This window comes from Populus nigra, chromosome 1 (genome assembly GCF_951802175.1).
Source record: "Populus nigra chromosome 1, ddPopNigr1.1, whole genome shotgun sequence".
Taxonomy (NCBI): domain Eukaryota; kingdom Viridiplantae; phylum Streptophyta; class Magnoliopsida; order Malpighiales; family Salicaceae; genus Populus; species Populus nigra.
In genome coordinates, this window is record NC_084852.1 from 37,397,017 (window position 1) to 37,411,390 (window position 14,374).

General features: G+C 35.8%; 1 protein-coding gene across 1 annotated transcript in view; it reads right to left on the reverse strand.

Moving 5' to 3' along the window:
* Positions 1–14,374, reverse strand: part of LOC133674060 (uncharacterized) — a 40,524-nt gene that overhangs the window by 4,679 nt on the left and 21,471 nt on the right. Inside the window, exons 39-58 of the mRNA XM_062095023.1 lie at positions 13,717–14,206; positions 12,561–12,724; positions 11,439–11,601; positions 11,082–11,351; positions 10,160–10,354; positions 8,864–8,906; positions 8,552–8,676; positions 7,940–8,446; positions 6,681–7,451; positions 6,473–6,546; positions 6,043–6,394; positions 5,867–5,965; positions 5,638–5,793; positions 3,520–3,701; positions 2,925–3,437; positions 2,442–2,619; positions 2,212–2,348; positions 1,198–1,324; positions 821–1,042; positions 382–741 (exon numbers count right to left, since the gene is read on the reverse strand). Coding sequence (XP_061951007.1) covers positions 382–741; positions 821–1,042; positions 1,198–1,324; positions 2,212–2,348; positions 2,442–2,619; positions 2,925–3,437; positions 3,520–3,701; positions 5,638–5,793; positions 5,867–5,965; positions 6,043–6,394; positions 6,473–6,546; positions 6,681–7,451; positions 7,940–8,446; positions 8,552–8,676; positions 8,864–8,906; positions 10,160–10,354; positions 11,082–11,351; positions 11,439–11,601; positions 12,561–12,724; positions 13,717–14,206 — 5,128 coding nt within the window. The remainder of the gene's footprint in view (positions 1–381; positions 742–820; positions 1,043–1,197; positions 1,325–2,211; positions 2,349–2,441; positions 2,620–2,924; positions 3,438–3,519; positions 3,702–5,637; positions 5,794–5,866; positions 5,966–6,042; positions 6,395–6,472; positions 6,547–6,680; positions 7,452–7,939; positions 8,447–8,551; positions 8,677–8,863; positions 8,907–10,159; positions 10,355–11,081; positions 11,352–11,438; positions 11,602–12,560; positions 12,725–13,716; positions 14,207–14,374) is intronic.

Sequence of the window (14,374 nt, forward strand, 5' to 3'; positions counted from 1 at the left end):
CTGAGACACCTAGCCAATATCATCATGCAGAGGTTATCAATTTACTTAAATGGTGAATAACAAAATCCTCCACCACCCCTTTTCTTTTCATTCTAACATGTTTTCATTGATAAGTAACACCAAGTAATATTGAATCCACCCATCCACGCATTTCATTCTAGCATACACAAGAATCGTCACCTTATCAAGTATTCCAAACCATGTCAAATATTTTAAATCACTTTAAACTTGTCAAAGGCTTATGAAAGTGAAACCTAACAATTTTAAAATTTATAACGTCTGATAAATTTATTTTCCTTGATCTATAACCTTTCATTCTACTTGGCTAAAGATAACAAACTCTCTCACAACAGCTTTAAATATAAGCAATAGAAACTGTACCTGACCAGAAGCCTCTTTCTCAGAATACTCTCTCAGAATACCATCAGCACGAATAGCCCGTGGGTTTCTGAACCTCTGGGTAGTGGTCTTGTTATTAAGAGCCCCTAAACATTTTGAGCAACTAGCACCTATTCCATCAACAGTCAAGGAGAAAAAATCTAGTGCCCCACTAACAGGTTGCACAATAAATCCTATGAAGGCACGCCCCAGTCCATGAGCCAGTCCTAAGAATCCATTCTGTCTGGCACTCTCCACAGGCTTTGTCAGAACTCCAGATACCCCAAAGGCAACACCTTGTGCAAAAGCTTCTGTTCCTTGAATAATTCCATCACCTACCCCAGTGATTTTTCGTGACCCAACCTGTTTGAGTGCGAAGACCTTGTTTACAATTCCAGAATACACAAATAAAGTTTCTTGATTAAACAAAGAAAACACACACCTGCTTCGAGCGTAATTGAAGAAACTGTCCATCAGTTGAAAGCTCGGCAAACCCTTTACTAAGAGAAGACAGTGTGGAACTTGTCATACCAAGTACATCTACAGAAAATATCAGATGTAAAGGATTATGTATCAGATCTCTCCAAATACGATTTTGAATGGCAGGAGCAATGGAACTCTTTCGCATGAACCTGTCCCTATGCATCACTCTCCTTAGATGCACCTGAATTGAAGATATCAAAATGTTACATCTCATTTCCAAAAAAGTGCTGCAGTTTATCTTCATATTATTTGAAGACAGAAAATCTTGCAGCTTACAATGAGAAACAGTTGACGTGGAAGTTACCACTACTTTTAATTAAAAGTCAATCATCCAACCTGAATTTTGAGTGCATTTCCAACAGCAGACAGTATTGGGCTCCACACACCTAGAACCCCATGAGGTCTCTGAGATGGTTCTGTCTCCAGGGAAACCTTCAGCCTTACTTCTGAAACATCAATTAACCTGTAAAGACCATAAAGGGAGAAAATTTATAGCTTTGAATCAAGTCCAAAGAACATTCAAAGTATAGAAGATTCCATGGGGAAGAACGAAAACCTTTTCACTCTACAAAAATAAACATGTATGCTTGTGAATACCTTGCATGATTGTGCTAATATATGAATGGTAACTACAGTTGCATTGGCTTATCACATCATGACATTTGTGAATGGAGTCAAATTTGCTCTACTAAATCAAAAGCAGCCAGCATTCCTCACAAGAATTTTCAATAGCTACACAAACTCATCAATTCAATTACAGTAAAGGATATATGATAAGTGCAAATATTACGGAAGATTATCAAACATATGAAGTGATGATCCCAATTGAAGTAATAGGAACCATGAGTTCTACAAAAACCACACCAAACATGAATAAACAGACACTAATGCTTTGAAGCCAGAGTCCAATATGCTTGGTTTCTTGAACAAAAGAGAATGTGAAGGGTAGATAAATGACTAGTAATTTTTAACAAGTTCAGTTAAGGAAAAAAAAAACATATTTGAATGTGCGCACGCCCACGTGTTAACGTTGGAAAGAGGCCAAAATCAGGCAAATATCAGCAAAACCATTGCTTCATCATCTTTTCCCAACAAAGAGTTTCACACCCCTAAATTTAATACACATCAATGTTATTAAGATGGCCAACACTTCAGACATCAAAATAAAAAATGTACTATCAGATATCAGAAGATACAGGTGAAGAAACTAGAAATTCCAGGCAACATAGACTCCTAGGCAAAACTAAGCCAAGACTTTTAGAGTAGAAAATGTAAATCAATCTTTCATTCAGCATTGCAGTAACAATGCACTCTCCCACTTGCAGCTATGATGGGTAATGAAAATCTCACCCTATATGTATCTCTGGATCAACTTCTGTGACATTAGAACTTTGGGGTACACGATCCAGCTGAAGATTGTTATAGAAATCCACCAATGCCCAGATAATTGGTTCATGAATATTAAGCCTCCAAACCTTATCAGTAACCTGGCATGTCCATGCAGGTATTAAATTAGATCATACTGTTCTCCTAAGCACAGTATCATATACATTTCCAGTATCACTTTCACGAAGCATTACCCGTATATATAAATGTGGGTAGACCTGGATGCCATCAGTGCTCTCATTGCGTATTGTAAAAGTAATCTTAAATACAGGATGATGGGTATCAGTGGTCTGCTCGGGTGCCAACAGCACTGGCATCAATGTTAGAGGGAGTTGATTATCAATCTGCAAATTACCTAGTATGAGCTTGAACCTGCCACAAATGCACATATTCAGATCCTTTAGTTCAAGCACCAATTTCAATATGAGGAGATTCAAGGGGTGTAAAGTTGGAAGATATTTAAAGGTTTCTGAGGTTATGCTAATTAATAAACAGATGTATAATCATGAAGATCTACAGAAACACAAAAATTGAAAGCAATTTTGCCCCCTCTCTGGTCTCCCCCCAGATTCAAAAAATCCATTTAATTTATTAAAATGATTCACAGAAATACAGCAAGTGATGTTCAATAATTGCACATGGAAAAAACAACAATTTTTGAACATCATGAGAAATACCTGCTTGTAGACCCACCATCGTAGCCAGTTGAATATGATACAAATACTCTCTCCAAGTACATGTAAGAGAGCTCTTTTGGTCTATGATCCACAACAGAAATCCCAACCACTCCCAGCTCGACTATAAGCTCTATAGGCGCTGCAGCATTTTGCATCGCGCTCTGCACATGTGAGGTTCCCCAGTTTCCAGCAGGTGTCAGAGACATGCTTTCTTCACGTGAAGTTGAACCTTGATAATTAGTGAACCTCCCAACCTTGACATCTCCCATTTCTACAACATGAAACTGCAATCCTAATTCAGCATCTTCTGCAGAAGATATCCCAGTCCCTTCCATATCAAGTTTCCAAATACTATTTCTACTGTCACTATCAACCATGGCATCGACAATTTTTTGACCATATGGATCTTCCCAAGCAAATTTCTTTGTTGAAAGAGGTTCCAACTTAATCCAGGCATTGTCTCCAAACCCAGATTGCCGAATGCTTATCATCTTGTCAGTTCTGTTCTCAATTCTGTTAAATGAAAGTTGCAAGTCAGCCACAGCATGGATAGGTGACATATGTGCAGGTGCTTTGAGAAATGCAACATAACTACCTGATGGGACCATCTGATGATCCGGGGCGGAATACAACTATAAAACGTGATCCTTCTTCATATCCTCGTATTTCGGTCCTAAAAAATCTCCAACTATGATTTTGACCCCTCAAAACCAGAAAGATAGTGTCCTCTTTTGAAATTTGAACTGGAAACGACCATTCTGTATCTTGCAGCCGAACCTAGGAATCGCAAAATATGTAACTTGACCAGAAAATAAATATAGCTCACCACACTATTTAATTAAGTTTTAATTTCTTATGTGCTGGTTTGAAAATTATGCACTCCCTTTTGTGAGGGACACAAAATCATAAGTGTCCAGTTCGCCTGTTGCTAGACCTTCAAAAGATCCTAAAGGTGCTGTTTTTCCAATGCAACATTTCATGTACAAAACTGCTGTCTTGAATATAGGGATAAGAAACTGGGAAATATAATTGATTTTTAGGAAACACAAGATAACATTCACTGGTTTTATGATAGAATAGACCACTGTTGAGGTTCTCCCTGTCCCCTAAATATACAGTCTTTTTTAGCAGTAAAATTCTAAAACCACCCCCAAACTTGTGAAGCAATTGAATAGTTATAAAACTTCTTTTTATCTATTCTGTCCCTCAAAGTTACAACATCATTTGCGATTAACAAAAATTGAAGATATGGCATGCATTAATTGTAAACAAGCAGTTTCTTTACAATTTTCCATATCAGTGTTTTTCTTTGATTGTGGAAGCTTTAATTTGAAGATTATAAAAATAATAAAACACCTAAATGACATAAATGAAAAACATAAGGACTAAATTGAAAATTTATCGAAGTTCAAGGACGACTGTATATAGCAGGTATATAGACAAATTTAACAGAAGAAATAAAGAAAAACATCACTGATATTTTGACAAAAATGATTCGAAGGGATATTTGAAAATCTAAGTATTCTTATATGTTGCTTGACAGATCATTTAGTTTAAAAATTAGTCTATCTAGATCGTCCATCATATTAGTTATTAGTTACATGGTTTACTGGATACTAATGTATATACAGAAAATACCAATCAAATCAATGAGAGATTTACCAATTTAAATGTAAAAAATCTAACTGAATAATTTAAAATGATATGGTGCTGCAATAAAATATTATTAACAGTACAGTTAGGCCAATTTTTCACTAATTCAGCAACAATAAATCCATGGAATGAGAAGGGTAGAATAAAAAAATTTCTACAAAAACTACATACTTATCAAAATTTCTTCTAGGTATCCCTATTTGCATTTTATTTTCTATTTGAATTCTTGTACATTTAAAATAACAATAAATTATGTGCATTTGTTTACAAAATATTGATCACTGATTTGGCAATGCACTTGATTGATCATTTTTCATAAATTAAGACACTCAGCTAGAAAAACTATAGGAATTCAAATAGAAATTTTGACAAAGTACATGCACCACAATTGCGATTAAATCAAATGATAAGTGATAAACATACTACAATCATACAAACATGGAAAAATCATGCTTCTGGTTAAGCTCCATAAACAACCAATGTCAACATATATAGATCCTCAGAACATGTTAATAGAAACTAAATATGAAATTTGCATTAAAGAAGTATGCCAAGATGAGAGACAAGTAGTGGAACAATAATGCATCCCAAATTTTGATTCTACCCTTCTCATAATTCTGATGGTTCAAGGTTAGCCTTTTGAACTTACTCAAGAAATGACTTGCAAATAAAGTTGCTTTACTCTTATGAAATTCAGGAACACCTGATAATAGGCATGATATTTCTCAATTCAAGAAAAATTCTATTTTCTCCTTGGGTGAATATGATAAAGAAAGTTTGATCATTGTTTTCAGTCGCTAAAAAAACTGAGTTGAATGGTTCAATGGTTTTGGTTTAGTTGAATCTATAAGAGTCATACACTAAATACCCTTTCAGGAGACATTCTCAACTTCTGAAGCACACCATTTCATAATAAAAATAAAATGAAGAAAAGAACAGTGCATGTAGAAAAATTATCAATTAGGAGATATCATATCTATTTCCTCCACAAGTAAAATTCCTTATCTCCACAGAAATCAATAAATATTAACTGTTAGAATTCTGAAGGCAATCCACTAACCTGGATTTTATCAGTTTCAGTGGTTTTGCGGTATGCAAAGGCAATTCTTGAATCAGATGCCCGTAGAACCTTTGGTTCATCTTCACTGTTTAGCTTAATAAACATGTCTTGACCAATTCTATTTGTAAAGGTCATGAATGGCCGAACATAAATTACCTAAAGAATAAAACGATGAGTTAACACATATATTAGTAGTGAAGATTTCTGAAATTCTGTGTATATGTATTACCTTAGTAGGGACAGATTGGTAAGGACATGGTTTTGTAGAAACAAAAAGACACATGCAGTTTCCATCAGCATCGTTAGCATAGAAATCCAGAGAGCCATCCTAACAACCCAAAAAAGGTGAGATCATAACAAGGACATTAGAAATTGATAGCTTGATAGATAAAACAAATTGATTACCATATCACCAAGGGGAGAAAGATCTTTAACAGGGCCAAAGTGCTGCTCCTGGTCAGATCGAGTGATAGACGCTGATAGGCCCAGCAAATTAAAGTTCAATGCCGAAGCAATTGTATGACCTTCATATATTTCCTCTTCAGTTATTTCCCCGAGAATTTCTTGTTCTCTCCTTTTGGACCTAAATGGAAGAGCAATTTTTCGTGGATTTTTTTCCTCTGCTAGATCTACAAGCCTAAATCTAAGTGGAGGACATCTGGTGATTGAAAACCAATAAGGAGCATAGACTCTAATGATCTTTGCTAGCAGTGGTTGTTCCTTGTCATAATTGTGATCAAGAACAAGTTGGACAATCCTGCATATTACCTGATTTGTAAGCACATATTTTTCAAAGACATTCTAGTAAAACAAATTATGCAGCATGTTTCAGAACCTTCCAGAAATTGAACTTCTTAAGCTTATTGTTTTTGATGGAAGTCCACTAGGATGAGATATAAGAACAGCTTCCTGTACAAGACATTGGTGAAAACTTCCGAAAAAACATTAATAAAATAAATCAAAGGTGATTAGTATTCAATGCTAACAAAGACAGTGATAAAGCAACAAGTCAACGAGACTAATATGCTTGTAGGAAATCTTACATGCATCGGAACCCATCCTTTTTGTGGAAGTAGTGAAAGAAATAAAGGCTTTCTTATGTCAGCAGTGTGAACCTTCACTGTTTCTCCAGGAGAAAATACTCCCCTAGCACATGCTACAAAATGACCACGTGGTTGCATATTGAGTACAGAGTATTCAGCTGCCAAGGGAAGGCAATTGCTAAAAGTTAATGGAGATTTGACCACAAGACACCAATCCTCGATAGGATCACAACGAATGTCTTTTGCAATCTCTGTGGCTTGTATGCTTACGCAAAACCACAATTTATGGGAACCCTTTGAAGAGGTACCACTTATCTGGCTGCAGTACAATAGTTCTTCAGACTCTGTGAGAGATGATATACATATTCCAGAATCTTTTGGCTCGCCAGAACCCTCAGGTTGTCCATGCTTATCCACCATATAACTCCATGAATATTCATCATGAGTACTAACATTTGAAGGCTTTAATTGCAATATATACACACCAGATTGTGTCAAGGCTGGTAAAGGAAGAGGCATGGAATCTCCAGGCTTCAGTGATCCAACAGATACTACCTGCTTTACATCATACAAAATTTGTTTCCTGGTCCTAATCCATCTCCTTTGCCTTGCATGGTTCGCAAATTCTAAAGGATTAGATGACTCAGGCCACTTAAGGCTCTCAACATCTGGAGAATATACCCAACCATCAGCATCATTGACAGACAAGGTATCCAAATGCCAATCCTCAATCCATTCCCAGCCTGATGGTAATCCAACTCTAGAGATTTCCTGTGTTATTAACAGGTATTAGAAGTAAGATAATGGCATCAAGACAGTAATTCAAACTTTGCTAAATATGACAAAATCAGAAGGTCCAAGAACAGAAAGGGTTTTAAGCTTTTAAACTTCCAAATTACATAAAAGTTCAGTTCAGCTATTATTCAATTTGTTTCGCAATATTTTACAAGGTAACTGAAGTTATGTCTTGATGGTGCCTGGAAGAGAGTTATGCTTACATTGTTTGAGGTATTCTTTCAAGCCCTAACATTATTGGTATACTGGGTAATCTTTTGTCAACAACAACGATTTTCTGATTTTGTGAATCATTTATTTTTCACGCACAAAATGAAAAGTCAATTCTGTAATTGTTACCATATCCTTAATGGCAAGTCCTTGGTCCCTTTGTTGGTACATATATATTCACTATTACTTGTCAAATACATAAACAAACATGTAGGAGGCACACAGAAAACAAACAAATATTCATCATCACTCACTTGATTGTGATCTCCACCATCTGAATAATTTGAGTAGCCAACCCAGCCAAGAGATGGGTTGTAGTTTTCGGTTTCAAAAATCTCATCTGTCTGCACTGTGCTACCATCAATCTGTAAACCTTCAGGTTTGCTTGCAACACTCAGTGACCTGATGTTCCTGATGTTTTCCTTTGAAGTTTTGGGCACAAGGCATAACTCAAGTATAAAATCTGTGTTGTTACGCACCGAAACAAGAGACCTCATGTTCACATATATATTGCCATCCCTTACACTTACTTCACTGGCAATTACGTCATTTCCTAACCGCCAACAAGCAGCAGGTGCAGCATAGTGTAGCCTCACAGTAGTCCAAGGCCCTTCCATGCTAGGACTAATCTGAATAAATCCAGATTTTCTTTTGCCAATAAAAACTTCATCTTTGTCCATGGCTTCAGACCTGGGCGACAAGAGTACAGCACATCTTATTCTCCCAGATGACTTCCTATGTTCATCTCCTTGAGTCATAGTCTGTTTCAATATCACTAGCATCAGAATTAACTAAGGATCCTACGATAATTTCCACAAGACCAACAAAAGAAATGAAAATATTAAGATATGAAAGGCGGTATTCACCATAGAATTGGATGAAGATAAATCAATCCAGGTTAAGTAATTCAGATAGTCAAACTGATAAGAGCTTTCTTTGATGTTTCCTGCTATCTGATTCAAGGGAGCTGAAAAGAATCCAACAGTATCACCTGTGAAATCAAAGAGCAAGTTAATAATGAAGAGGCCTAGTGTGTATTCAGCTACAAGATCTATTTAGTCCGTCACCTGCAAATGCTATTATTGGAATTGAATATTTTTCCCAACAGAACAGTGACCTTAAAGCTATGGGGAAATAGACAAGATGAATAAATATTATACGAAAATACACAGATGTACCTTTTCCCAAATCAGTCACAATTAGCTCCAGCAAGTACTTGTCCTGTTCATGTTTTGAAATGAGAATATATTATATCATCTTTCTAGAAGGGAGAAAGAACAATATACAGAATAAATGCAATTGTCACCAAAAGGACATCAACTAGACATTTAAACATCATGTCAAAAAAAAAAAAGAATATCTGCAACCACGTGAAGTTTTCAGGACTTTCATCAACATCCATTACAAAGAGAACATAGAAACAGATTCAGATGTAACCTCTCAAATAAAAAAAAAAAAGAATATCTGCAACCACGTGAAGTTTTCAGGACTTTCATCAACATCCATTACAAAGAGAACATAGAAACAGATTCAGATGTAAATGCGTGCATCAACAACCATATTATGAATGCCAACTGAAAGAATTAGCTGTTGCAATTGATAAACCAATCAAAGGTTATCTTACCAGGAGTAACTTAGTAAACAAGAACACAACAAGGAGAAGAAAGCACACATGAAAATGGGTGATTTGACCAACAATTGACCATTAGCACAATAATATTCAGGACATAACAATACAAATTGAATAGAGAAGTAAAGGCTATGGTGTACCCATGTCAATCATTGGTAAGTTGTTCAATTATCAAAATGGATTAAATGGAAATATGAACATATATGTGGCGGTACAGGAACAAAAGAAATTAATGCAATTGAACTGCCCCCCAAACCTCCACCCCCACCACCACCAATGAGAAAATAAAACTCAACACAGCGAAAATTATAAGCTACGATGGCCCTGTAAAACAAAACTCCAAACACCTGACCATAAATTACATAAATGGTGAGTTGATTCAAGTTTTCAAATTACAGTGATGAGAATTTGCAAGACCAAAAAAAACTAGTGACTAGTAGAGGAAATAACAAAAGGTAAAACATGTGGTGCTGTAAACCCTGTCGAGTTTGATTGACCTGTATGGTAATATAATTAACATGTCCTCATTTAAAGGTGTGCATTAACATGGTTGTTAGACTACAAAGAATGACTATCCAATTTTATAGGATGTCCTCAAAAGATCAACAAGAATAGAGCGGTACATGTTGAAGGATGACAACAAAAAAGGAAAAAAGAAAATGAGTTCAATTATCTTTTCTTCCTCGGGAAAATTGCATGAGGTAGGAAAGGCAGAATTATCGTCTTTGAAAAGAGTTTAAACCAAGATACAGAAATATTCCACTGAATCCATCAAATTTCAATAGTTGACAGGAAAGAGATTTACAAACTGGAATTCAATAAGAAAACAAGTAATATTCCATACCGGGGAATCAATTTTAAAGAAAAATATTTCACTCCAGTTGACCAATTGCAGCTCATCAGACAAGAAGTTTGAAATGCTTCCACTTGTACGTGCACTTTGTTGATGAGGCAATGATTCACTACCAAGGTTTTGGTTTGGTGTAAGACGGAGTGCTACAACGTATAGATTAGAAGTCAACCCCCTAACTCTTGGCAACTACATCAGAACATTAAAACAATTGGATGGTTAAAATACATGAAAACACTTAGAATATTAATCACAGTATAAAAAAAGGATTATAGTCACCTCTACACAGGGAGGTGTTAAATGAACGGAATAAACAGATTCATTCACAAAACATTTAAATACAGACTCCAGGTAATCAAAGCCAATATTAACCAGCATTTCAATCAATTCCTTAAAGAAATGTTTTGACATGGTTTGTTTAGAATAATGATTGTCACCAGCTAAATAGATTCTGTACTTATGAATGCAGATTTCCTAGAACTTCCATAACCCAATCGATGATGCTAGAGCTCTACGAAAACAATTTGAACCGTATATGCCCTCTCATCTTATCCTTTGAGTAAATATGGCAATTTACTTGTTTCCTAGAGAGCATAAAAGGAAAACTATGTGATGGTCAAATCCAGCATGCACAAATCACACAATGTGCAAAGTCCGTAAACTACAAGTTGGATCTTTAGAAGCAGTCCTATTAAATGCTACCCTATTATAAACCAAGCTAGCAATCTTATCAAGGAGAACGGATAATCAAAATAGAAAATCACATGAAAATCAAGAACGTTAATTTACTCCATAGCATCACCATTAGTTAAAACAGTTTCACATGAAATGAAGTCAAGTAGTCTCCGAAAATCAGACCATGTCACTGGGAACAAGTAAGATTTTTCCTCTATGATATGAAAGAAAATAGTTGTACCTCTGCATCCACTATAGCAACTGTCACCATTGTTCTATCTTTTGTGCTAAGTTTTCCTTTCAAGTGAGATTCCATCATATTTTTTGAAACAGGAACTTTCACAGGCGTCATGTCCCCAGATGGCATTCTTAACACATTCGAGAAGCCCGCATTTTCAGCTGCTCGAATAAAAATGTCTTGACCAAGTTTATTTTGTGGAATTATATAATAGTTTCTCCTTTGATGGACATCAATGACAGATCTCAGACCATGTGTTGGAGAAACTGCTTCCTATTTAACAAGAGAATTCATTAGGTGATGTGTTAATTTATACAGTAAGAGCTAGCAGACACAAGAGAGAGAAGAGGAAGAAGTTACTCTTTTTTTATGATATTCATGGGCATGGCCAAGGTTGCTCCAGCTCGCATAAGCTTGGATAATCATATTAGCATTAGATACTGAAACGTTTATGTTTAGATCCCTGGATGATGTCAAGCGTAGCTGAGATGCTGCCCCTGGGGCATTAAGATCATATTGGTACCTAAAAGTAACTACAAATCAGCCATCAACTGGAAATAAAATTACTGCATTAAGATCAAAAGCCAAACAAAGAATCAAAGGAACTAGCAAAAACCAAACAAATATATAACATACACTCAGTGCAAAATTATATTAGGTTTTTCGTCTCCAAAAACAATAGGTTGGGATGACCAAACTAATCTGTTACATTGATATGCTCTCATAACACGTAAAGAAGTACATTAGCCAGTTCAGATTACTGAGGAAAATGTTTCAGGCACCACTCTTCTAGAGAAGTAACTGTCTTAAGAGGACCTTTAAGATCACAAAAAAAAATTATAAAAAATATCAGAACAAACTTCCAAACTTTTAAAGCACGATGAAAATAAAAAGTCAATGCTTCCACCATCACCAAAAGTAGGTTTTCATTTCAGACGCAAGCTAAGGTAATTGAGCCTCCCCCAAGACTTTCATATATTTTCTGGAAATTTCTACCTACAATGGATGTTTAAGGCATGTCAATGGATCATTTTACTAAAATACCACAGTAAATACCACAGTAAAATTGTTTGTCGTGAATGCTATCCAAACAACAGTTATTAACTACAATGAAAAGTGCCATATTAGAGTCTATTTTACTGTCCCACCATAGTTCAAATATTAAAACATGCAAGCATGGAGGTTGCTATTTCCCAGACATTATATGATAACTGCTCCCTAAATAGTACTAAACAGCTTAGCATCTTCCACAACATGACCAATGCTGTTCAGAAAGAAATAAGAGCATTTAGCTTATCCCAAGAAAAAGAACTGAATGCCATCTGATAGCATTGCACATTTGTGAAGCAAAAACATGGTTTGTAGTGACTCACAGGAACATAAAGTCCCTTTGAACTAGTAATGCTTGGTATCAAGTTACGATATCTGTCCACACAAGACAAAAAAAATCAAATTTTAATTCAATTCAGATATTAGAATTACCTAAGATATCCATCTACTGACTCAACAAGGGGCTCCCACGATTCATACTTATCATTATATGATCTGGCAACCAGAGAGAAACTGGCAGTAGAATTCAAGTAGCCAGCTCTTCCATGCAAGCTGAAACCTATTCCAGTTAAATGTGCATTGAACAATGGAACCGTCTGTGAATTCCACAATAGAATCAGTAAAGACCATTTTGTTGAAGCTTCACAATATATATTCCAGAGGAATCAAATCAACAGGTTTAGAAAAGAATAGACTAGAATAGATTCAACACTTGACAAGACGGCCACTTTTATAGATGATTGCATTAGCGACCACACTTGCTGAGTAATGGGCCTCAAGACATGAGGTTTATAAATAACATTTTCTATTGGTATTGAAACCCTCATAGGATGAACAGAGTAAAACAGAACAATAAAGGCACTAGCATTTTGGAGAATCTGTTATTTGCATATACACTATCGAAAAAATAAGGTCCTCCATTCTAATCATCAGGAGTGCAAAGGAAAAGGACAATACTCAAAAGCTGTCATGCTAATTAAAAGAGAATTGATATTCAATCACCTGCACCCCCCATTCTTTCCAAGAACCATCTGGAGTCCTAAAGGAAGAAGTTAGACATGAAACTTCTTTTATGCAAAATTTTCAAATATTTATATTTTTATCTATTCGATTTTAGGAGATTTTTGGTCACTAGAGGAACAGAGTACAATAGATCATTTTCCATAAACTTTCTTAAAATAAGATTTGGGGTTCCAATAGTGGTACTTCCACAGCTGACAAAATTTAAGCAAAGCCAAGCAAGCAAATCCAAGCAACCAAGCAAATCTTCAAGGCCAATAAAAGGCATAATGGCTATGGTAAGCAAATATAAAATGATCCTTTTATTTTTGGTTTGGATACTTGTTTCATTATTTTTAAAGAGAGCCACTTTATGAGTTCAAAAGCTTGACAAATGAATGGAAGAATGCCAAAATTAGTCAGAACTGATAGGAAAATATCCTAAATGAGACTTGTTTCTACTGGAAACAAATTCAGAGTCATGATTCACATCATTAAGTTCAGTACACTACTTTTAACTGACAAATATTTCAAATAGGCTTTGACTTATTGATAATTCAAAGGAAGCTATATAGAGGATATTTCTCACCAAACCACCATAGTCGTCAAAAATGGCTGCAGAAAACGTTCTAACTTCAGCATCTATGACAGTATCATCTGAACCACTTGGTAAATTGGGATCTGCCAACTTCAGAGCAAACCTTCTTGGTGGTTTTTTCAAACCACTGCGGACAAGAAAGGTACCCAATTCGTTACCAACTGACCATATGCTAAATGATTCTTTCGTATACCTGGCATCAGAAGTATCCCATAGGCTTTCCTCCAAGAACCGATCCTGAGTAACCATATCGCTCCGCATGCATCTTAATTTACTGAAATCAAATTGCTTTGGTGGGCCTTTACATGCAATAGAACCTAAGGAAACAAAGCCCGGGGGAGCTTGAGGCATCCAGAAAGAAATACTGTCCATTCCCCTCTGTTTCTTAATCTGACCAACAGGCTGGAAACTCAGAGGAGCTTTGAAAAGCACTCCATCCTCAGTATCATGAAGGACAACGCAGGTATTTGGAGGCTCATACCTAATTTCCAAATGAGCAAGGAGGTTTAACATTTTTACCTTTAACAAAAGGTTAGTGTTTGTTTTGTGGTTGGTCCTGCTTTTCTAATAGTTTTTTATCTGAAAAAATTAAATTTGTGCTTTTCTAGGTGCTTTTCGATTGTATTCATGTGCTTGTGTAAAAAAAAAA